We start from the raw sequence: 25,160 nt of genomic DNA, 5'->3' as shown, positions 1-25,160 counted from the left end.
GCTCCCACGAGCGAGCATGCCAAGTCCTGCATGTCCTAACTTCAAACAGATGGCAGAGGGGTGCCCGACACCGAGTGGGCTCCCTCCAGGGGCAAGTCCTAAGTCCCTGCAGTGCCTGTGTTCAGGGCCTCCGCAGAGACAGCCCAGAAAGGCACACTTGCATCCGGAAGAGCCATAGTGGTCCCTTCTGAACTCGGGACAAGTCTCTGTGGCGATTTCTAAGGAAACAACCAGGCCTGGCGTCCTGGGGATAAGAGGGAATGTCTTCGGGATGTGAGGGCCCACCATCTCTCTGGTTCTGCGATTACCAGCGCAGGGCCTAGTGACCTCATGCGTCTGGTATGCGGTCTCAACACACTGTGACTTTTCAAAGCTGATCTAAAAATATCCGGTTGGTGCTATTATACGTCCCTTAGAGGAGGAGGAAACGCTGGCCTGGCACCCGAAGCCAGGGGAGCTATTGTGTAGCTGTTCCCGGGGCCGTGCACTGCCTCCAAGCACAAGGGTGGCTGGTGTGCCCAGTGGATCATGTGGGGTTGGGGATGGATGGAAGGGATGAAGCGGGACCTGGGTGCCAGCAGTGATGCGATATGATCTGGCACTGGCGCAGGCGTGGCCACACGCTCACGCTGTCTTCCCATCACGTCAGACGATCCACGGCTCTGGCAAAACGCTATTCGAGAAAGGCCTCTACTTTCTTTGAAATGCTTTTTTTCCCTTTTATAATATAAAAGACATGTTTCTCACATAAGCTGTACACTTGGAAAAAAAAGATAGAACCATGCTAAAAGTTTACCTAACGAAAGGAAAAAACCATAAAGAGATGACCCATTAATTCAACCCCACCCCCAAGCATGGTTTCTAGGTAAAATGAACGAAGCAGCTGTACCCTGACCTTCTCAGATCCCCCTCCAGGTGGCCCCCCCCGCACCCTGACAAGGATGTCAAGAGCCAGGGGATGTCTGGCTGTCTTCTAACTGCCTCTGTCTTTGAGGTTCTCCTTTGGGGAGACTGAAAAAGCTTTTTTAAATCAAAGACATCCAGGGTTGGGGACTTCCCTGGTGGTCCAGTGGTTAAGAATCCCCCTTCCAATGCAGGCGACACCGGTTCAATCCCTGGTCGGGGAACTAAGATCCCACGTGCCGCGGGGCAACTAAGCCTGCGCGCCAGAACGAGAGAGAAGCCCGTGCACCTCAATGAAGCGAAGAGACTGTCTGTGCACCACAACGAAAGATTCTGTGCGCTGCAACTAAGACCCAACAGACCCCCCCCCCCGAAAAAAAAAAGATATCCAGGGTTGAGCAGCCTACATAGCCAGAAATTTCCAGACGGCACATTTTCTATCTAAACAGGATGGCTCTTCTCTCTGTTGGAATGCGCAGTAAGTATTTTAGGAAGAACGGCGATATAACATCAAAGAATGACCTGTGGTGTACACCAGCCCCACGCCAGGAGTGCTGCGGGCTTGTGACTCTTTCCTTTGCTCGAATTCCTCTAAGGGACAGACCTGCCTTCCTCATTTCCGATGAGGAAACTGAGGCACAGAGAGGTCAACTGACCTCCCCGAAGTCTGCCCCAACCCCCAACCCACACCATGCCCGTAGCCGCTCAGTCCCTGGTCCAGGCTGGTTCTCAGAGCTGGGAGCCAGGTGAGCAGGCCTGAGACTTTTCGGGGTGTCTGCCTGCCCCAGCAGCCCGGCAGGTGGATTCCCGAGCCTTGAGTTCACACCTGGTCTCTTGTGCATCCCACATGAAAACCGGACAAGCCTTGAGACGGACTGCATTAGGCAAACAGTGTTTTGCTTTCCGATTTCAAAACTGAAAAGCCCCATTGAATGAGCTCACCAAGGCAAACGTGCTTGCTATCTCCTGTGTTGACAGTTGACCCCAGAGAAGGGGTTTCCCTGGAGATAAGTCCCTCAGCCTCACCCTGCATGGTGGTGGTCCTTCCAGCCAGGCGGAGGTGGCCTGAACTGGGATAACTCCTTTGCCCTCAGATACACCTGCAGCCGTCCTCACTTGCTGAGGTGGTTTCGTCTTGGTTGTGGGGCTGGCCTTCTGTTTTTCTGATCTAGCCGCAGGGACCTCCCTTCCCAAGTGTGTGGTGCTTCATTCATTCACTTGACAACAATGTATTGGTTGGCTGCCGTTGTGTCTGGCACCGTTCTAGCTTCAGAGAGCCCCCTCCCTGGTGGTGCTCCGACAGGGACGCCCCCTCCACGTCTACCTTGGCCATGGCTCAGATGTCACCACCTCCCGACACCCTGGAGGCTGCCCACTGCCTCTCATGACCTTGACACTGCCCCTCCCCCTGCGATGCCACATCTGGGTGGAGCCTCTGTTCCCCAACCCGGGACCACAAGCCATGCCATACAGGACTTCCGAATCTCTTGCGTCCAGCCAAGGCCAGAGAGGAGTGACCACTGTTGCCAGGAGGGGCTGTGAATGGTAAGAGAACACTAGCAAATATTAGGCCACTGTGAAGCCTAAAAATGGGGCTGAAAGGGAGACTGTCTCCCGCTCACTGGCCTGCAGGAGCCCTCTTGTTCCAGCCCTGGGTGTGGGTGCAGAAAGGCAACACCCGAGGGTGACTGGGAACCAGCCCTGGCACGGCAGCCCCACCGCTGGAACTCATGCTATTTTATTTTCCCAAGTGCTCTCCAAGTTCCAGGCGTACCTTTCTACGTGAAACGGCGCTCAGCCCATGCCCAGATCGTGTCCATTTGGGGACACAGGCGACTGCCGGACCCGCAGGAGAGCTGGGAGGCGTCCCATGGCCCGAGGCGCCCTGGAGATCTGCTCTGCTGTGTCTGCTGAGCAAACATCCCCAGGGGCATCCAGTCAGGCTGGGGCTCTCCTGTGTGGAAATGCCAGGAAAATAACCCCCAGGTGTGTGTGGGTGGAGGGCTACTTCCTGGTGAGAAGACCAGGAGAACAGCTCTGCATCGGCAGGGGATTCGGACAAATTAGTTCACTGCTCTTGAGTTTCAAGTTCCTCTCCTGTAAAACGAAGGGGTAAACCCCTGTCTTCTCAGGTTGTTTGAGGACGAAACGGGACCATCTGTGTGAACCAGGGGCGGGCCAACTTGTTCCATGAAGGGCCAGCTAATAAATATTTGGGGCTCTGCTGCAACATCTCGACTCTGCTGTGGGAGCGTGAAGCAGCCACAGACGACCCGTACATGAATGGACGTGGCCATGGGGAGGACACCTACGTGATGCCCAGGATGGGGGGAATGCGGGGTGGGTGGCAGGCTTAGACATTGACCTCTACCGGGGTCAGCAAATTACGGCCAGCCACTTGTTTCTGTGTGGTCTGTGAGCTAAGAATGGTTGTCACATTTTTAAACGCTTGAAAAAAAAAATCAAAAGAATATGTCACAACACATGAAAGTGATATGAGATTCAACGTGCAGCCACCATGAATAAAGTTCTGTTGGCGCACAGCCATGTCTGTTTACGAACGGCCTGTGTCTGCTTTTGGACTATGGCAGAGCTGAGTCGTGGTGGTGAAGACTGGTTCAGCAGAGCTGACAATACTGACCCTTGGGTCCTTTACAGGGTAGGTGTGCCAGCCACTGTTCTAGAGGCTCTCGGTTAAACGTCCCCTTCTCCCAAAGGGGGCCAGGGCAGTGCTGGGGCCGGGAGAAGACTTCAACACTCAGACATGCAAGGTGAGCATGACAGGGTGTGAGTGTTGCCTGGGCTGACTGGTCTCCCCCCAAAGCACTGTAGGGACACAGAGAAGCAGGACCAGGAAGCATGGAGGACAAAATGGGCCAGTGGAGTCACAGGCTTAGAGGGGCTGTGTGGAGAGACAGAAAAGCTCCCTGGGGGCTGGGAGTGGAGGGGGTGGGAGGTGGGGAAGGGAGAAGCACGGCTGATGTGATTTCCACAGAGATGCTGTGCAGAGAACAGATGGAGGGAGGTGGATTCAGGGAGGGTGAGGACAAGGATGATGGTGGGAAGCGGGTGGCGATGATGGTGGTGAGAGGCGGTGGCTGTGGGGAGGAAGATGGGACCCCCGACCCCCTGCCAACCCACGTAGGTGATAGCTGCAGGCTCTGTGGGCCTGTGGATGCCGGGCAGGAAGTGGAGGAATCACCCCCAACCTCATGGCTCCCCAAATCACAGATGAGGAAGTGGAAACTTTCCAGGACCTGGCTGACATCCAGCCTTAGCCTGGGTTCTGTTCTCTTCCTGTTGCCCACGGGGCTTGGGACACCTGGCAGGCTGGATGGACAGACAGACGGGCGGATGGAGGCACGTAGAGAGAGCTGAGTGCTGACAGTACATAAGACTCACCCCATCTCCGTGCCCCCAGTTTGTAACAGGCTCTGTTACTCTTATCCGGAAGGGCACTGACTATCAGCCACAGATGGACAGAAATGCTGAAAACAAGGGCTCCTGGGGCCAGAACAAGGCCCTTTGAAACGGACAGATTCCTACCAGGGGCTGAAGTTTCATGGTAAACTGTGTCGTGGAGTGAGTGGCAGGGAGGTGGGGTGATCAAATCTTAGAAAAAAAAAGAAAAAAGAAATCCAGTATGAAACAAGTTATTGTATCTCATACTTCACTGAATTTTGGTTTAGGTTATAAATGAAACCACGTGTAGATCACAGAAAGAATAAAGAACAAATTAAGCTTTGATGGGGGAGGGTCTTGCTTGGTTCTTACTGTACCAAAAATATTTGAGGGATTCATCAAGATCCCTGAGGGCTCATCTTATCCATTTGATACCCAAGTCATTCTCTTTGGGGTTTACTTGGTTCTTTTTCTCAGGTTTTAGAGTTGGGAAATTAATTCACTTACTTTCATTTGCTCATATTTATGGATATAATGTGTTTACGGCTATGAATTGTCCTCTCATTACTGCTTTAAACACATCTCATGGATTCTGATAATACACAGTTTTGGTCACTGATTTCCAGAAAATCCACAATTTTGGTTTTTAACTTCCCCTCATCCAAGACTTAACAGAAGGCTAGTTTTTCTTTAAAAAAATTTTTTTCCATATGGAAGGGCTTTAAAAAAATTAATTTCTAGTTTTATTGCATTGTTAAGAGCACTGACTAATATTTCCCATTTTGGAAATTCTAGATGCTTCCTCTGTGACCTGATACAGGGATGAGTTTTGTGAACATTCCACGAATACTTAAGACTTATTCTCATATTGGAGTGAAGGGTTTGCAACACGGCCACAAGATCTGCCTAAATGTGTGGTTTGGGCATCTTACATCCCTGTTTATTTGCTGTCCACTCAACGAGCCTTATGTTATGTGTTTGTAACTATTTCTCCCAGTATTTTTTATAATTTCTGCTTTGTAAAAGCAGCTGCTGTGTTTTATGATGCATAGATGTTGACAACTATTATACCTTGAGGGTACATTGAGGATTTTGGCATTATGATGAATCTTCATCATGCGACGTTCAGAGGCCTGAGCTCTACCTTTTACACGTCACAATTGCAGCTGTGTTCTATCCTGTCTGATACAGATGTGCCTGTCCCTTTACTTTTAGCTTCCTGAACTACTTTGGTTTAGTTGTGTCTTGTTCATAAAGCATGGAGTTGAACTTTGCTTTGTGAGTCAAGCTGAAAATTCTCTCCGTTTAGGCAGAATGAACCTGTTTAGATTTAGCAACACGATGGACTCGTCCCCTTCTGAAATTCAGGCTTCGATCACTCGCTCTCTCCCCCATCTGCTGCTTGTGAGTGTGGCTGAGTAACTATAAGTCAGAGCAATTATCCAGGTCACTTTTGATGACTTCCTGAAATCACGCACCTTTTGCAAGATTTTTCAACCTCACTTTGCAACTGATTTGGTTTGCATTTGTGTGGTGGGATGCATCTGGGAGAGAGGACCCACTAGGCCTGGCGGACTGGAAGGAGCCATACTTAGGCTGAGCCAAGTGGGGAGTGTGAGTGGAGGGCTTGTTCCGTAAGTGGCGGCTCATTATGGAAGGTTTCATTTTAGGATGTTTGTTTCCCTGCACAAATCCCAAACTGCATGCATGGTGCTGATGACGAGAACAGCAAGGACTTCTGATACTTTCCATGCAGCAAAACTAAGCATTGGCATACGTGAGGAAAGTTGAGCTTCCAGGGGTGGGCTGGAGGGACAGTCTGTGGTCTCCAGAGCTCCCTCCACCCTCCCTACAGGTGCTGTAGCCTCTCTCCAAACTCTTGGGGAGAGGGATGCCCCTTGGGGCCCCAGGCTCCCCTTGGGCCCACCCTCCATACCTGGGGTGAGCAAACCTGTCATCCTGGGGCTCCCCTGATTACAACAGTGGGGAAGGAGAGTCAGAATTGTCAAGATTCCCCCGCCCCCCACCATGAGTCACCACTACCTTGCTGCTCTGGTAGGTTACAGTGAGAGAGAGAAAAGGTTGAGAATCCAAGTATGAGCTGTGGGGATTTGTTAAAGATACAGACTTGGGAGCTTCCCTGGTGGTGCAGTGGTTGAGAGTCCGCCTGCCAATGCAGGGGACGCGGGTTCGTGCTCCGGTCTGGGAAGATCCCACAGGCCGCGGAGCGCCTGGGCCCGTGAGCCATGGCCACTGAGCCTGCGCATCCGGAGCCTGTGCTCCGCAACGGGAGAGGCCGCAGCAGTGAGAGGCCCCCCATACCGCAGAAACAACAACAACAACAAAAACATAAAAAAGATACAGACTTGGGCCTCAACCCAGACTTGCAGAATTTCTGGAAAGGCTAAGGAGTCAAAATTCCTAAACCAGAGCCTGAGGCTATTCTGATTCCTGGAAGGGTGAGAACTAATGCCCTAGGGTTTATTATGAGAATGAAGTATCTCTAGGGAGAAATAAAGCAAGAGGATGTCTACTTACACCCCTCCCTCTTTCTTGAACACCTGGAGTAGGGGTCTTGATAGTCTACAGTGGGACAGAGCGAACAGCTTCATGCTCAGTGTACTTAGTTTAATTAGATGGCTTTCCTCACGCTTAGCCCCAAGAGACGGGAAACTTTCATATTCCAGGGTTTCACCGAGATCAGCCACTCCCCACCAGTACCCCAACCCCAGATGGGTCCAATTCACATCCTGACTGCCACTCGGTAGCCTTGTTCAGCCAGGCACTGTAAGGTGGAGGGGAGAGGGAGAAGAAATCAGGCCCCCGTGATGATGAAGGAACAGGCGCAGGAAGAAAAATCATTGCCCAGAGCCACCTCTCAGCTGTGATTCCTCATAGCCCCGAGAAGCAAGGGATTATCTAGGAAACTGGGCTCAGTGGCTTGGCCCCAGTCCTGACAAGAGGTTGTGCTTTGATGCAGGCTCAGCTGGGAAGCCAGTACCGTGGACACCACCCTGGCTGCTGGACACTGTCACCGGTACACACCAGCGGGGCCACCAGCTGGAGCCCGGGCAGTGGCAGGAAATATTTCAGAGGAAGAGACAACAGGATATGGTATTAGCGAGTATACAGGCGATAGAGGAAAGCACCAAAGACCAGTGGTGATGGCTCAGCCGACTGAAATGGAGAAGTAGGAGAGGGCAGAGGTGCGTGGGGTCAAAGTTCAGTTTGCCAGGACCTCACCTGAGATTTGCATCTCATGGATGTGGTGGGATTTTGTCTAAGTGTGTGTGTGTGTGTGTGTGTGTGTGTGTGTGTGTGTGTGTGTTGGCGGGGGGGGGGGGTCCACAGACTATGCCCCACAGGCCAAATCTGGCTTGATACCTTTCTTTTCTTTAATAACTTTTAAATTTTAGCACAGTTTTACATTTACAAGAAACTTCTAAGAATATTACAGAGAACTCCCAAGTACCCCACACTCAGTTTCCCCTACTGTTAATATTATGGTGGCACATTTGTCACAACGAACAAATATTGACTGATATATTATTATTAAACTAAGTTAGCATTTCATTCGGATGTCCTCATTTCCCTGCCTAATGTCCCTTTTCTGTCCCACGATCCCACGTTACATTTGGTCCTCACATCTCCTTGACGGCTCCACGCCAGGTTTCTCGGACTCGTTTTTTGAGATCTTGACAGTTCTAAGGAGGACAGGTTGAGTATATTGTAAGATGTCCTTCAATCTGGGTATATTTGATGCTTCTCTCCCACTGTCTGTTTTTGCAAATAAAGTTTTACTGGCAAACGACCCTACCCGTTTGTTTACGTATTGCTTTTGCTCTACGATACAGAGTGAGTAGCTGTGAGCTAAGTAGTGACAGAGACTGCATGGCACTAAAATCTGGAAATGCTAATTAACGTGGCCTTTTACAGAAACAGTTTGCAGATCCCTGGTATAAACTACCATGTCAGGGCTTAAGCTTAAACTGCTTGATCCAGGATACACTCCATGGGAGCAGCCACTGCAAACCCGCTCTGGCCAATTTTATTGTCACTCAACCTTGGGGGAGGGTTTTGCCAATTAGCATAATGAATGTTCCACTTCGAATATTCATGGATGGAACTGGTAATGTTCAAGACAAGTGGCTGGATGAAACATTCTGGAGGCACCTCCCACATTTGCTTGAGAAATTCCACCTAAGAGGGCCTGTTCCGTAGGGACGGGGCTCAGGTCTGACTTCAAGCCAGTCCCATATCCTGCTGCTGGATCAGGGGCTGGGGTGAGGCCCTGGGAGATGGAGCTCAGGTACCCCTGGGGCCACCCCAGAGGCCAGAGCTGATAGGATCGGCTCTAGAATGGCTGGGCTCCTGTCTGCCCACTGCAAGATAGAGGGGAAGGAATCCGAGGGGTGGATGTCGTGGGACCTGACGGGGAACGTTCCAGATATGTACAGCCCGCTCTGCATTTCTGTTTGAATTGTGCTAAAATTCATATAACATAAAATTCACCATTTTAACGTATGATTCAGTGGCATTTGACATGTTCGCTATGTCGTGCAACTGTCGCCTCTATCAATTTCCAGAACATTTCATCACCCCAAAAGGAAACGCTGTCCCCGAGAGCAGCCACTCCCCATCCCCCTTCCTCCAGCCCCTGGCAACCACTAATCTGCTTTCTGTCTCCTTGGATTTGCCTGTTCCGGACACTTCATGTAGATGGGATCATAAATATGTGGCCTTTTGTGTCTGGCTTCTTTCACTCAGTGTAACATTTTCGAGGTTCATCCACGTTGTAGCATGTGTCAGTGTTTCATTCTTCTTCATGGCTGAGTGATCTCCATTGTATCCACTCTTTGAAAAGGGACAGTAGGAGCAATGGCCAGGCCTGCCTTGGTGGGTTACTCCATCTTCCTTGGGTCTGGGGAAGCCACGGCTGGTGCTGACCTGAGTCCAGGAGGATCACTGGGTCCAAAGGCCCTTTGATGTCCCCAGTGCTCTGGCGTAAAGTGCTTCCAGTCACCTGTTTTTCAGGTGGATGCGATCCTCCCTCCGACCTTCCATCACAGGCCTGCCCCAGCCTTCGTTTCTCTTGTGGGGGGCCTCTCCTTGGCACCTCCCATCTTCTTTATGGGGCAGCTCTGGAACGGGTGCAGAAGGCTGCCCATGCACATGAGGGCTGGATCCCCATGAGGTGTCCCCCCAACCTCAGCATTGCCAGGGCCTCATCCCAGGGCGCACTCACTCCCTGCTCTGTTATATCTGAAATCTGGGGCTGCTAAGCTAGACTAGCTCCTGCAGGAAACAAATGGGCCCTGAACACCAAAGGGCCCCTCAGAGCCTCAGGGCGTGGGGCAGGGAGCCACACTGTGCTGGTTCTGTGCTAGGACTCTGCTGGCCTCGTGACCTTCTGGAGCTCTCCTCTGCCTCTCCCAGGAGGCTTCGGGGTGGCCTTTAGATGATGACACAGGCGGGTGCAGCATGTGTAAAGGCCCTGGGGCAGGAGAGATCAGCAGGCAGAGCAGAGAGGTCAACTTGCTGTAGGTCACACAGCACATGCACTGCTGAGTCGGGCTTCCTGGCAGAGGTGGCTCTTGGCCCAGAGGACCTGGAGGTGGTAAATTCCAAGGGGAGGGACACAGTCACATGCTGAGGGGAAAGAACTGGTCCAGGCACTTTGGCAGAACTGGAGAAGTTCCCTCTGGGGCTTCAGGTCCTTGTAATCTTCTCTCTCCCCCTCCCCACAGTCTCACCAATATTCACACCTCCAATAAGCAGCTCTGTCCCTGCAGTGGCTCCTGGATCCACGCAGCTCCCTGCAGACTCTGTCCAGAGCCCCAGGCCTGATTTTCAACTGTACATCCTAAAGGCCCCTAAACTAGAGTGGGTTTCTCAGCCTCAGGACTACTGGCACTTGGGGACGCACCATCCTCTGCAGAGGGGCTGTTCTGTGCACCGTAGGATGTGGAACAGCATCCTTGGCCAACCAAAAAAACATCTCCAGACGTTTCCAAATGTCCCTTGATGGCAGAATCACCCCTGGCTAAGAACCGAGCGTAATTCAAAAAGATACACGCACCCCTACGTCCATAGCAGCACTATTCACAATAGCCAAAACCTGGAAACAACCTAAATGTCCATTGACAGATGAGTGGATAAAGAAGATGTAGTATGTATATACAAGGGAATACTACTCAGCCATGAAAAAGAAGAAAATAATGCCATTTGCAGCAACACGGATGCAACTAGAGATTATCATACTAAGTGTAGTAAGTCAGAAAGAGAAAGAGAAATACCATATGACATCACTTATATGTGGAATCTAAAATATAGCACAAATGAACCTGTCTACAAAACAGAAACAGACTCACAGACATAAAGAACAGACTTGTGGTTGCCAAGGGGGAGGGGGGTGGGGGAGGGAAAGGCTGGGAGTTTGGGATCAGCAGATGTAAACTATTATATACAGGATGAATAAACAACAAGGTCCTACTGTAGAGCACAGGGAACTATATTCAATATCCTGTGATAAACCATAATGGAAAAGAATATGAAAAAAAAGAACGTCTGTATGTGTATAACTGAGTCACCCTGCTGCACAGCAGAGATTGGCACAGCATTATAAATCAACTACACTTCAATTAAAAAAATTTTTTTTTTAAATTGGCTGCCCTGGAGATCCCTGGCCCCTCAGGAAGGGCTAAGTGGAAGTGTGTAAATACTCACAGGTTGCTGTGACTTACTCTCTATTAAAGGGGTGAGGATACCATCTAGCGTATCCTGATAGCTCACATCATGGAAGGCTTTGGGTCCGGGCACCTGACCATTGCCAGCGGGTGGCCATTTCCCCCTCCACCCAGGAGGAGCCGGTCTACAGCCATGAGCTGGGGTCGCAGGGCTGGTCAGTGGCTGGGTGATTGACCGAGAGCCTTGGGCTTGACCCCTTGGCCTTTCCAAAAGACAGATCGCTTCTGGGCCTCAGGTAACTGAGGTCTTGCTGGGCATGGCCTCAGGAACTGGCTGTGGCCAGCAGCGGCTGAATGACACAGAAGGAAACTTCCAGAGGGAAACTCCCCAGTGATGCTGGGGACAGGGCCCTGAAGCCACTCCATCCTGGATAATCGCTAGGAAACAAATAGGCTGCCAGGCCCTGTGGTCACTCGACGCCCGGCTGCATCCCTGCCCCAAACAGCGAGGCAGATGTACCTGATAGATGATGGCCGGACATCCCCACCCACCACCCAGCCCTGGTGTAGCAAAGTGCCCAGAATATTCTGAAAGGGCGGTGGCCATGGCAGGGATGTCCTGGGCCCGGAGCTATGCTTTGCCTTTTAATCAACTCTTTTTGCAAATTCCAAGGAAGCCCTTCTGGTTGCTTAAAATACACCCATAATTTCACTTTTCTCTTAGATGCAATGTTCCCAAAAATATAACTTCCACTTTGGTCTAAAATAGGCTTAGATTACTACAATGCGTCAGGCTCTGCCCTTTTAGGCAGCAGGCCAGAAAGGCAGCCTCGCGGGTCTGCAGGGCATGGGAGGGGCAGAGAATGCTGGTGGGCCACGGCTTCCAGGTGGCCGTCCCCTCCCTAACGCTTCCAGGGTCCCCTTGATCAAAGGCCTAGGCACTCACGGCTGTAGGGCACCCCGATCCTCTCCACACCCCCAAAGACAACCTCTTACCCTTCTGTACCTCCATCCTGCTCTGGTGTGGCCCTACTTCTCAGCTGTGCAGTCTCTGGGCTATCTGTCACTCTGCCCCCGTTCCCTCCTTCCGGTCCACGTGGCGCCTTGTAGCAGCTCCCACCATTTTCCACATCTTGTAACATCCTTGTGGTGAGCTGGGAACACCCATGCCTGCTAATACGTACTAAGCACCAGGGCTGGCAACATAGCCACCCCAACCCCAGGCTACGAGAAGCCTGCCCTAATGTTCATCTCTCTGGCTGAATTATCCCTCTGCCGTGAGCTCCAGCACATCCTCCTGGGCACACATCTGGCACCCCAGACGGTAGCTTCCTCCAGGGGTGCTGTGGCCCTGAGTGTGCACCTCTGGCCTGGCCCCATCAGCCCCGGCGAGTTCATGCTGCCTCTCCTGGCAGCTTGTGGAGGGAGGGTCCAGGGGTTGGGGTGGGGAGGGTGGGTCCAGGAGGCATTGGGGTCTTGCTTGGTGTCCTCGTCCTACTGTGCCCCGGCAGACCGTGTTGCCCTGCAGGCAGGATGCAGGTGGTCTTAGGGCCCAGGGTGCGGCTGGAAACCCTTCGAGGGCCCCTCCTGGATATGCGAGATTGGGAGGGGCCCACACACAGGTCCCACTACCCCCAGCCAGAGCTCACACACCCTGGCTGCACAAGTGCTCCCAGCTGCCTGTGGAACACAGAGCGCTCGAGCAGGAGAGGGAGAGCTGAAAGGTGAACGTATGAGATGAACTTCTGGGACACCTATATCCAAGTCCTTCTTTTCTGACCCCTCAAGACCGCTTTCAGACTCCCCTATAGATAGATGTATATTTATGAATATATGAACACACATGTGGCACAGACAAACACAGAAAATTTGAGCTGGTGACAGGAGCCATCTGGAACGAAGGTGGGAACCTGGTTTCCTTGTTTGGGAAGGGAGAGCAGAGCAGGAGACATAAGTGTGCACAGAGAAAGTAACTGGAATGTTCTAGCACGTTCCATGTGCACAAAGTACAAGGGGTCGGCAAACCTTTCCTGTAATGGGCCAGGGGTTCAATATTTTTTGCTCTGGGGGCCATACAGTGTCTCTGTCACAACTGCCCCACTCTGCCTTGAGAGCCACCACAGACAATATGTAAATGAGCAGGTGTGGCTGAGTATTAATAAAACTTTATGCGTAGAAACAAGCAGATTTAACCTGTGGGCTGTAGTGGGCCAATCCCTGGTACACGCAAAAAGAAATTATACTTCAAACAGGGGAAAAGATACTAAAAAAACGAACCGTTATCTGAACAAAGCAAAGCAAAGCACCAAGGTGCAACCAAAAGCTTTAACAAAATAATGTCACAATTTTACCAAAGTGGGGTGGATAACCATGCATGTTCCCCGGCAGCAAAAACCATGATGGCAGCCCTGGTTTGTTTCCTGTTGGGGAGACACTTAAAGAAGAGCTGAACCACAGTCAGCACCTGGCGTGAGGTTCAGAAAGTCACCCCGCAGGAGGACGGGGTGGAGGGGATGACAAAATTCCAGTGCATAGGGACCAGCACGAACTGCACCCAAAATCCACTAAAGCTCTTTCATGACGTTCGCCTGCAAGAAAACCCGCGGGAGTGTGTGACTTCTCAGCTCTGGGTGTTACCACGTGAGTGACTGCTTTTTTTTTTTTTTTTGTATTGATGAGCAGCTTTTCGAATAACACTTGAAGACTTCGCCCCAAGTGTGCTTGGAAGACCAAACTTGGATGGAAAACCTGACCCTTGCACCCGAGCATACTTTGTTGTTGGTGAGAAAGACGTGAGGTTTCTGGTGGTGGGTGGGCAGTGGCCGTTCTCCTGGCCGTGGCTGGCCACAGGGCAGGAAGAAGCACCAGCCACCCGCTCCTGGAAACGAAGCAGATCGCCAGCCAGAAACTGCATCCCCACCCGCCACCCACCCCTTGTTAAGCTGGTGAGACAGAACTGAGCACAGATGGGTTGACGTGTAAGTACAACAGCACGATGTTAACCCCCAAATTTGAACCTATTTGGGTACAGGACATCTGTAACTCTGAAATCATTCTTTGCCTGCAGTCGGCCTAAAAATTCTTCTCAACTGGGGTGATTCTGCCCCTCAGGGGACACTTGGTGATGCCTGGGGACATTTATAATTGTTCTGACTGCGAGAGGGGGTGCTACTGGCATCTGGTGGGTGGAGGCCAGGGACACTGCTTAGCACCCCACCCCAGAGAAGGATCTGGCCCCAGGTGTCAGCAGCGTGGAAGCACAGCCTTGGCCCCTCTGTGTTTCTGTCTGCAAGGCCTGAAGCTGACCCCACACGAGGCCTCATTCACCCTGTCATCCTCTGTGGGATCGGCCCTCCTGCTGTCCCCCTCCTACCCCGGATTCCAGCCTCAGGTCTTGCCTGCCCTTGGGCTGCTCTGCCAAACCAGGGCCCCCCAACGACTTCCCCAAACATCCTGGGGAAGCCACTTGGGGCACAGAAGCAGCCAGAAATTCGATTCCTCCCTCCCTGCAGCTGCCCTGGTGGGACAACCCTCCAAGGCTCTCAGTGATCAGCCTTCAGGCCCCACGGCATCCTCTCCTCCATCCTCACCTGTCTCCCTCTAACGCTCATTCTCCCGGGAGCCCACCCTGGCCTGGCTCTCACTCCCCTCCTACCCCTGCATAGATTGTTGACTCTGATGTTTAGAGTGCCGACCTTCCAGCCACCCGGCCTCGAGAACAGCCCAGGTCCAGCTGAGCCTTGACCGCTGGCTGGGGGTTGGGGTATGTGTGGCTGGCACATCTCTCCCTGGAGCACCCCACGCTGCTGCCTCAGACTCTCCCAAGCCTAATCCCGCTGCCTCCCCACCCAGCTGCCTGCTGACGCCCGACTTTCCCATCAACAGACCAGAGAAACACCCCAAAACGCAAAGCAGACACAGTCTGGGCCTCTGGGGCCCTAGGACCCTGGAGACAGACAGACAAGCCCCAGATAAAGGCTCCCAGCCCAGATACCCCTCTTGCTGTAAATGCCCCGGCCCACTTTGCGGGTTCGGCGTGGGGGTAGGGGTGCGACATCAGTAACTTGCCTCCTTCTGACCTGATCCAGAGCCTCCTCCCTGCCGGGGCCCATGCCCCCAAAATGGCCCCCAGAGGCCTGTCCGTGGCCCCATGCCCTTTTCTCAACATTCACTCCTCCCGGCAAACTTACCTCCTCCTGTAGCTAATGAGCAAGGCTGGGAGGTGCCCCAGCTCGCCGCTTGCTCCTGCGTGACTGGACAACCTCTAAGGCCTGACAAGGCTGGGCTCAAGGGGGTCTTTGTGCTGCCGGCGCATCCCTTGGATGAAGCACCCCAGACCGCAGTCCTCGCAAGCGTCCGGGGAGCAGATCCCGACAGCGCTGCGCAGCCAGCTCTGAGCCCGCCTCCTTCTCCCCCCTGGACTCTGTCTGCTCTGATTTGATATCTCGGCTCCGGGAGCCCGCTCTGCTTTCCGAGGCTTCGGGTGGCTTGCGCCACACATTCACTTCTCACTGCTCCCGGATGCCAGCCCCCTCCTGGCCACCAGCCTCTTCCCAGGTGTGACAGCCCCATGTAGATGGATGACACAGATGGACGGACCTAGGTGTGTCTGCCCGCCCCCGGCCAGCCCTCGGCACGCCCGGGAGGCCCCGCACACCCGGAGCAGGCTGCTGGCCAGGGCTCCGCTCTCCTCCCCGGCTCAGCTCGAGAGTCTCCAGTGGGATCACCTCCACTTCCGCCCCACACCCTCCACCCTCCCGTTGTTGACGGAGGGGGACACTGATGAGGGGGACGCTGGCCTGGCTGGGGCAGGGAGGGGGTCAGGACTGAGGAGAAAACAACCGCAGAGTCAGCGATACAAAGGATTGAAATCCTGAGAAAACTGGTGAGAGGTAAAAAAAAAAAATGTGGTCTTATCCATACAGTGGACTATTAGCCAGAAGGAGGAATGAAGCATTGACACACGCTACAGTGTGCATAAACCTGGAAAAAAACCAAGCTGAGTGCCAGGAGCCAGACACAAAAGGCCACAGCTTGTGTGATCCCATGAAATGTCCAGAACAGGCAAACCCACAGAGGCAGAAAGAAGACCAGTGGTTGTCAGGGGCAGGGGGAGGGGCGACGGGGAACGACTGCTAATGGGGTCTCCTTTTGAGGGTGATGGAAACGTTCTGGAACTAGACAGAGGTGAAGGTTGCACAACACTGTGGATCTGCTAAAAAATACTGAATTGTTCATTCGAAATGGGTGAATTATACCTCAACAAAGCTCTTAAACAGAAAACCTAACTGCAGAGGCACACCCCTGGTTCTGGAACCTTGTGTCACACCAGTTGAGTGGCTTTGCCCGTGTGTCCCCAGTGATGGGCAGAGACTGGCCCATCCTCATCCTGTGGGAGGGAAAGACATGTTCTGGGCAGAGGTCCCTGTGGGTAAAGGTCAAGGTGAATGATGGCATGTTGGTTCAGGGTGACCTGCTCGGGTAGGCTGGCCAGTGCTGACAGAGGGTAGTGGGAACAGACCCAGTGGCCTGAGGGGTGGGCGGAGACTGGGCGAGCCTGGGGTCATGTGACACTGGGTCTGTGGGGCCCTCAGTGGGGACTGGTGTTCAGGACCAAGGCCGGCACACATCCCAGTCCCAGGACAGGCTCCTTCAGGGCCCCCGAGGTGGGTCAGGGGCAGCAGAGAGCTCCAGGACACCCTCGGTCCCACGCCTTGCTGTCCTGGTCACCAGCCTCCTGTGGGTATGCCAGGCAGCTTGGGGTGCCACCATCTCCCAGCCTTCTCTCTCTGCGTGGGCCAGGCCACAGTAGCTACATGGAGGTCCCGAAACCTCGGCCTCTGGGCGCTTGGGAAAATGGCCCAGCCAGCAAGGATCCTCGTTTCATTTCTGCTTTCGAAATTAAAACCCTGTGCGCGTTGGCAAATGTCAGTGGCGTGTGTTACAGTTCAGGAAGGACAAAGAGGACACTGGCCTAAGCATCCTCCACCCTCAGCCCTGATGCCGAGGCAGAGGGGCACGTCCTGGGTGGGCTTTGAGGCCAGCCCGGTGGCTGATGCCGGGGCAGCTGCATCACAATGTCGCCAGGTTCTCAGAGGGCGCCCGGCGTGGGTAACGGACCCCAGACTGCACTGCCCTGGTGAGCCTGCCTTCTGCACCTTCAGTATTTCTGACCTAAGGCAACACTCCTGCACAAACGTCGCGTTTCTGGGGGCGGTTCAGGGGGCAGGCTGCAGGCTGCAGGGTGGCCGAGTGACATCGTGTGAAACAGTGACAGTAACAGTTAACTGCAGTGGGCGGGCAGATCAGCTGATTGGAACCGGCTTTCCACAGTGCCGCCTTCCTGTTTTCTGGTCAGAATTGCACAGCAAGTTTGCAACCCCTGCCTGGGGGGGCGCCCGGCGACACCCAAACCTCAAGACAACTCAACTTCTCCTTTCAGGGAGCTGAGAAAAAGTCCCGATAGGCTTCCTGCGGCCCCAGCCGAGCTGAGAGAGGAAATCTTTCACGAAGGTGCAGAGGGGTACCGTGAACTTAGGCTCAGGCTGGGTTCTAACGGTGGTCTGGCTGTGGCTGCCTGCAGTGTCGCCTGGGGTACCCACACTGTACCGGGTCGACTTGTGTCCCTCAAAAAGATATGTCCAAGTCCTGATCTCTGGAACCTGTGAGTGGGACCTTCTTTGGAAATAGGGTCTTTGCAGATGGAATTAAAGTAAGGATCTTGAGGTGAGATCATCTAGGCCCTAAATCCAATGACGGTGTTCTTGTAAGAGAAAGGAGATTCGAGATACAGAGGCAGACGGGGAGAAGGCCATATGGACACAGAGACAGAGCCTGGAGTGATGAGGCCACAAGCCAAGGAGTGCCAAAGGGTTGCTGGCAGCCACCAGAGACCAGGAGAGAGACACGGGATGGATTCTCCGTCGGAGCCTCCAGAAGGAGCCAGCCCTGCCTACACCTTGATTTCAGACTTCCGGCCCCCAGAACTGTGAGGGAATAAATTCCTGCTGTTTTAAGCCCTCCACCTCCACCCTCTCCCATTGATAGTACTCTGTGACGGCAGCCCCAGGACATTTGCACACCAGCACACCTCTCTGGGGCTCTGTTCTCTCGTCTTTAAAATGAGCAGAGCTGTTGTGAGTCCTCAGAGAGATGATGGATGAAGACTGTGGCACCCAAAGCCTGACACACAGTGGGCCCAAAGGCACGGTAGCTAATTATTCCTGTTGTTAGAAAGTAACTCTCAAGTTAGCTCAGAATGCTTGGGACTTACTTACGGACAATTTCTAAGCCATCAACACTTGAAAGAAACGGTGACTGGGTCTTGTGGGATTACAAGCTGTGACTAAGGCAGCTGTTCTCACCCAGGGGAGATTCTACTCCCAGGGGACACTTGGTGATGTCTGGGGACATTTTTCGGTTGTTGCCACTGGGGGGAGGGGATGCTACTGGCATCGGGTGGGTGGAGGCCAGGGGTGCTGCTCAACACCCCACAGCGTACATGATGGCCCCCAGCCCAGAGACTGACCCGGCCCCAGACGTCAGTGGTGCTCTGGCTGCAAAGCCTGGCTCTAAACTAAAACAACCTTCTCCCTTTTCCAAATGGTCGCCTCAGGAAGCACATTTATGGCTGTGACGTGGATCTGGCTCAAGCCTGTTTTGGAAGCTGGCATGGGCACCGCCCTCCAGCAGCTCCTAACCCCTGGGGAAATTTGGCCTTGCCGGCTCACACTGCTGAGGCTCGAGGGAGGCAGCCGGGCAAGGTCAGAGGCATCTGACTCACGGGGTACAGACACCCGCCACGGAGGTGACTAACGGCCCTCGTAGAATGTGCCAGAATCCTTCGGGGCAACGGCAGGGGAGGAGCATGGAGGCCAGCAGGAGGACGGATGGGCCCCCAGGATCACCAGTGGCGGCCCTTGGGGAAGAAGACCCAAGACACGTCCAGCTGTCACTCGGCGGGGGACTGCTGCGGGCTGACTTGTGTCCCCCCCGCAAAAGGCTCGTCTATATTGACCTGACGCTGGAACCTGTGAACGTGGCCTGATGTGGAAATGGGTCTTTGCTGACGTAATTAGTTAGGATGAGGTCATCCTGGATTGGGGCGGCCACTAAAACCAATGATGACTGGTGTCTTTACAGGAAGAGAAGGCAATATGATGACAGAGGCTGCGATTGGAGCAACACAAGCCAAGGAGCGCCCGCCTGGAGCCCCCGGAAGTGGGAAGAGGCAAGAAAGCATCTGCCCCTAGAGCCTTCGGAGGGAGTGTGGCCCGGCCCACACCTAGACTTCAGACTTCAGGCCTCCAGAACTGTGAGAGAGAGTAAATTCCTCTCTTTGACGCCACCCAGTCTGTGGTACTTTGTTAGGGCAGCGCCAGGAACCTCATCCCGGTGCCCTGGATGGTCCTCAGCTAGAAAAGGAAGCTGCACCGCGGGGCCAAACCTGCCTCCTCGCTGTGTTGCACTGAAACCTTGGGGCTCGGCATCTTCATCAAACCTTGTCACACCCACCCGCATGCCTGGTTCTGTGAGGGTTGAAGGGCCCACTTGGCAAAATTCCCCACTCGGTAAATGCTGGGTCCGTCCTGTTGTTCCCGTCCCCGATTTCTAAAGTCACTCAGTGCCTGCATTGTTTTATCCCGTCATAGAGCACCTGTTATGGGCCCCGGCCATTGCTGGGAGGACAGTGGGGCCATTGGTGGTTTCACGGCAGCTGAGTTCCAGAGCTGGGATGGAGCCAGATTGAACCTGGGACACCCTCCGTAGCTCCCATATCACACAGTGCCCACCCCGTGATCCTGCAAGGCCCTGAATGATCTGCTGTCACCTCCAAGTCCCCATCGCCTCCTGCTCTGCCCCTTGCTCACCCCACTCTGGCTCCTTCCCGTGACCCCAGGGCCCCTGACTTTCTTCAACACGCCAGGCACGGTCCAGCCTCCCGGCTTTGTGCACTGGCCGTGTCCCCCCCCAGACGCCGCATTGCTCACCCCACCCGCTTCCGGGCCCGGTTCGGCATCACCCTCTTGCCTCCTGCCCCCTTACCCCTTCTTCTGCGAGCCCGCCCACTGTTCTTATCAGCTCTTAGCTCACATGCGAGGCTGCTGTTTCTCTTGCTGCCTGCCTCTTTGTCACCAGGCGGCAGCTCCCTGTGGGCAGGCCTCTGTGCCGATTTTGGCCACGGCATAGCCCAGGGCCAAGAACGGTGCCTGCAGGTGGAATATTTGCAGAATGAATGGATGATTAGAGGAGGGAACGCATGCAGGGTACACAGCGCTGAAGAGAAAAGCGTCCGTCCTGCGGCCGGATCACTAGGTAGTCTTTGAAATGCTTGCGCAAAAAATGACAATGAATCTTTACATTACATGTATAGGAGAAGACAGATATAGGCCATGCGTGCTGGCACGGGGCCAGGCTGTACAGCCCCAGCTAATTTCTTGCTCATGATCTCAGAGATCGTCAGAGAGGAAGAGGAACTGAAGTGTATTCAGCCGGTACAGCCCAGATGAGATTTCAGTGAATTTCAGTAAGAAGCTGGAGGTCATTGCTTCAGGGAGGGTGGGACCCCTGAACCTACCCCTGCTCCCACCCCACCCCGAGCCTACTCCTCGGACAGAGGGTCTGGGGTCCTGCGGATGGACAGACTGCAGCACATCCAGCGGGTGTTACTCAGCAACATGAAGATATGAGGTCTCGAGCCGAGAAAAGATGCAGAGGAACCTTAGTACTAGTATTTAGTACTAAGTGAGAGAAGCCGGTCTGAAAAGACTACAGATGGTATGATTGCAGCCATCCAGCATGCTGGAAAAGGCAAAACTATGGAAACAGTAAAAGGATCAGTGGTTTCCAGGAGCTGGAGGGAGGGAAGGGGATGAACAGGCAGAACACAGGGGATTTTCAGGGCAGTGGAACCATTCTGTGTGATACTCAGGGTGGATACGTGACATTGTGCATTTGTCCAAACCCGTAGCAGGTGCAACACTGAGTGAATCCTAATGTACACTGTGGACTTTAGTTAATAATGATGTGTCAATACTGGCTCACCGATTTTTTTTTTTTTTTTTTAAAACCTGTTTCTTTTCAAGAGATAACATGCCTTTTTTTTTTTTTTTTTTATTTGCAGTACGTGAGCCTCTCACTATTGTGGCCTCTCCCGTCGCGGAGCACAGGCTCCAGACGTGCAGGCTCAGTGGCCATGGCTCACGGGCCCAGCCGCTCCGCGGCACGTGGGATCTTCCCGGACCGGGGCACGAACCCGCATCCCCTGCATCGGCAGGCGGACTCTCAACCACTGCGCCACCAGGGGAGCCCTCACCAATTGTTAACAAATACAACATGTTAATGACAGGGGGAAGGGCAGAAGTGTCAGGAGAATACGGGAACTCTCTGTACTGTCTGTTCAGTATTTCTGTAAACCTAAAACTGCTCAAAGAAATAGAGTGATTTATGTCATTATATTTAATAAAATTTAACTATTTAAGTTACATACTTAAAATCATTTAATCACTGCAAAATCTTATTAAAAGCAGAAAGAAAGCAAGCAGAGTCTTAGACCCCCAAACCCAGAGGCGCACACCCCGGGCCCTTACGTGGCTCCGGCACTCACCAGGTGACGACCGTTAAGTTATGTTCTGAGACGTGGATGCATCTTGTCCTAAGACCCTGAGAGTGAGTGATCACTGCGATCACTTCCACTGCCCCCATGTCCAGAAGGCTCACCCACAGTGACACATCCGTGACTCCTGTGGGGTCTGGCCAATGGGAACACTGGAGAGGGCGCAGGAAGCTGGGGCATTTCCTCCCCCGCTGACTCTTAGGCACTGCCAAGCAGCCCCTCCTCTAGCCCGTCCCCAGCCCCCAGGTCTGAACTCACCTTGCTGGCCTCCTTCTACCCCACGGTCCTACTCCCTGCCAGAAACACCCCACCGTGAACTATTCAGTTTGGACACGCCATCCTTCTCTTTCTGGGACCCGGAGTGCAGACTGCCGCCCCTCCAGACATTGGGAGTACGTTAAGAGGACATCAAGGCATTGATCAGGCCTTGTTATTTTCTCTATTCTGATGCTTTGACACCTGGGGCCTGGCTGACCCTGGAGGGACTGCCCCCGCCAGGGCTGGCCGAGTCCTAGAGAAAGCAAAGGACTCTCCTACAAACACGCCTTCCAAATACAAACCAACCATTTCAGAGCCTACACCCGCCCCCCACCATTATCACGTTCTCACACTCAGGGCTACTCTCTCCCTGCCCTGATTACCCCAGGGCCAAGTACCAGACAACCAGGGCAGCCTTTATGCTCCCAAACTCTGAAATTGTTCAGACTAGGCACCCTAAGCCTGCTTACCCTGCCTCACCGGACCCTTCCCGTGAAAACCACGACAGACTCCTGCCTACACCCTCCCCTGGCTCCTGCTGCCTCCTGCTGAGCCCTGGTGCCTCCCTGTGTGGCCCTGCATGGAACGCCAAGCCTCCTGTTTCTGGAAAACGTGAGTATAACTGCTTCCTCCATGGCCGTCATCTGAACGATAACCAAACCCAGGTGTTAAGGCCCCTCCGCCGAGCAGTCCCGCTCACCTCCAGCACCGGACCAGCACCGAGGATGGTCCTCTCGACGCCGCTGGCGTAGCCCTTCTGGCTCAGGGCGGTGAGGCAGTGGATCAGGAAGTTGGTGCTCTGCGTCTTGCCGGAGCCGCTCTCGCCTGAGATGACGATGCACTGGTTGACGTGCTTCCGGAGCATGGCGTAGTAGGCGACGTCGGCCAGCGCGAACACGTGTGGCTCCAGCTTGCCCAGCTGCTGGTTCTCGTACATCTTCACGTACTTGGGGTTGTAGATGGGGAGGAACTTGAAGGGGTTGACGGCCACGAGGATGCTCCCGGCGTACGTGTAGATCTTCTGCTGCAGGAAGCGGTGTTTGAGGTTCTTCAGGAGGTTCTCCTCGGTCAGTTCGGGGAGGTTGCACAGGTCATCAAAGTCCGCCTGCGGCCGGGGCAGGAGGCCACGCTCCACCAGGCGCCGGGCGGCCGTGGCCTGGGACACGAGCTGCATGTGCACGTACTTGATGGTCCCGTCTGCGTTGCGCTCCTGCAGCAGGAAGTAGTAGCCGTCCTCCTGGGGGTGCTCGTCCTGCGCCCGCCGTGGCCACAGCAGCACGCGGTGCACAGGCGAGTCGTTGGCATCCAGCACCCACTCCTCCCCGCCCGTCTCCTTGACCTCCACCAGCACGTAGCGCTTGCTGCCGTCCAGCTGCAGGCTGGTGATGGCGTCCTGGATGACGTCGGATGTGGTGCTGTCCTTGGTGGCTGTCACGCGGCACGAGGCCTGGCACGGGGTCTGGCTCTCGCTGGTGGCCAGCTGCGGGTAGATGTGCAGGTGGTAGGCCGCCTGCCCCCGGTGGCCGGAGCTGCCCGCCTCTTTCACACTCATCCTGCCGGCGGCCTGGCCTCAGCATGCCTCCCGGGCTCGGGGCGCGCGTCCTGGAGCTGGAAGGGAAGGGGGTGGCAAAATCAGAAGGGCGAAGGTGGGGGTGGGGGGACACTGACATTCACCTCTGGACAGACAGCCTCAGACCCATGGCCTGAATCCGTGGGCTCTCTTGAAAAGCCAGAAGGACCGAAGAGCCTTATCTGTCCTCAAACGTGACACTCACCTAAGGTCTGTGGCTCCTGCAGAGCGACATCGCCAGGCCCCTCCTGCCAAGATCAAACCCTTCCCCTGGAGTTTGCTCCATCCCAGGCCCCGTCCCTCCCCAGCAGCCTCTCAATCCTCAAGTCCAATGGCCACAACCATCTCAGAGCTCAGCCCTTCCTGGACTCTCCTCTCTTGACAGAACCTCCCCTGGCAGATCCCTAAGTGGATGAAGACGCGGCCCCATGGGCCTTGGTTATGTCCCCAAAACACATGAGGAAGGTTGCGAGAGGAAGGTTGGGATGAGCAAGACTGAACCTGCCCCGAAACTCAGGGACCTTGAAACCCCCGGGTACCTGAAACCCCACTGAGGAGGATGAACTCAGGGAGGGCCCCCAAAAACTCGCTCGAGAGAACTGCTCAGAGTGCATTTGCTTCCAGAACCCACAACCCCATTCCAATCATGACAAGAACATCAGCCCCAAATTGGGGGCATCCTGTGGGACGCCCGGCAGTCCTCCCCAAGACTGTGAAGGTCATGAGCAACAAGGAAAGACCAAGGAGTCATCCCAGGCGGAGGAAACTGGGGAGACATGATGACTCAATGTAACAGGGTTCCCTGGACAAAATGCATTTGCTCCTAAAGACATTTCGAGAAAGAGAGAAAAGGCAGCCAGTCCTGGCAACAGCTCATTTTGTGTCTTGGAGCAAAAGGCAGAAAGGCAGTGTGGGTCACGTGGGGGCCCACTGTGTGCCACCCAAGCGTGACTGAAGATAAAAAGATGAACGAGACCTTGGCTCAAAGCCCAGCGGGAGAAGCTAATATGCAAAAAATGTGAGAGAATATCAACCGTGAGCGTGAGAAGTTACTGTTCCCAAGAGCCAGAGAAGGCTTTAGGGGAACGGTAACATCTAAGAGGGGTTCTGAGGGATGAAGAGGAGTTCACAACGAAGCTCTGCCCATTCATGTACATACTGTCCACAGCTGCCTTCGTTGTATCAGCGTAAGTGAATAGTCACGACACAGATTAGTAACCTTAAGACCTGGAAAGTTGAACGTACTTATTTTCCAGTCTTTTATAGAAACAGTATGCAGACCTCTGCCCTGGACAGAAGCATGACTCAGAGGCTGAGATGATCTGGGTTCTGGGAAACTGAGTCCCACAGCAGTGTTAGGAGGGTGGGGGATGGGTGAGGCTGAACAAAACCAGACATTATGAAGCTGCTACAAACAGGTAGGTAGGTGGTGGCAACAGGTAGGAAGGTTGGGGGAGATGGGAGTATTTAATTTTCTAAACTTTCCTCCAAATTATTAAGTAACTTTGGTATATTTCCTTCCAGTTTAATAGATGTTACATGTTTTAATAAAACCTGAATTGCTCTCAATGTGGTATGTTGGTACAGATGAACATTTCTCCGTGCCATGAAATACGCTTTGAAACATGATTTCTGAGTCCTTGGACGCACATCTTCGTGTCCAAGTCTGAGCATTTCCTTGGGATCAGTTCACTCATGTAGAATTAGCAGATAAATGGATGTGAAC

The 25,160-nt window shown here is 53.7% G+C and overlaps 1 protein-coding gene across 1 annotated transcript in view; it reads right to left on the bottom strand.

Annotated features, from left to right (window-relative positions):
* The window catches only part of MYO9B (myosin IXB), a 71,590-nt gene extending 48,174 nt beyond the window's left edge, over window positions 1-23,416 (bottom strand). Inside the window, exon 1 of the mRNA XM_065873332.1 lies at window positions 22,565-23,416. Coding sequence (XP_065729404.1) covers window positions 22,565-23,416 — 852 coding nt within the window. The remainder of the gene's footprint in view (window positions 1-22,564) is intronic.
* Window positions 23,417-25,160: the final 1,744 nt, after the last annotated feature.

The sequence above is a fragment of the Phocoena phocoena genome, chromosome 3, assembly GCF_963924675.1.
Source record: "Phocoena phocoena chromosome 3, mPhoPho1.1, whole genome shotgun sequence".
Taxonomy (NCBI): Eukaryota; Metazoa; Chordata; class Mammalia; order Artiodactyla; family Phocoenidae; genus Phocoena; species Phocoena phocoena.
This window is presented reverse-complemented; position numbering and strand designations above follow the sequence as displayed.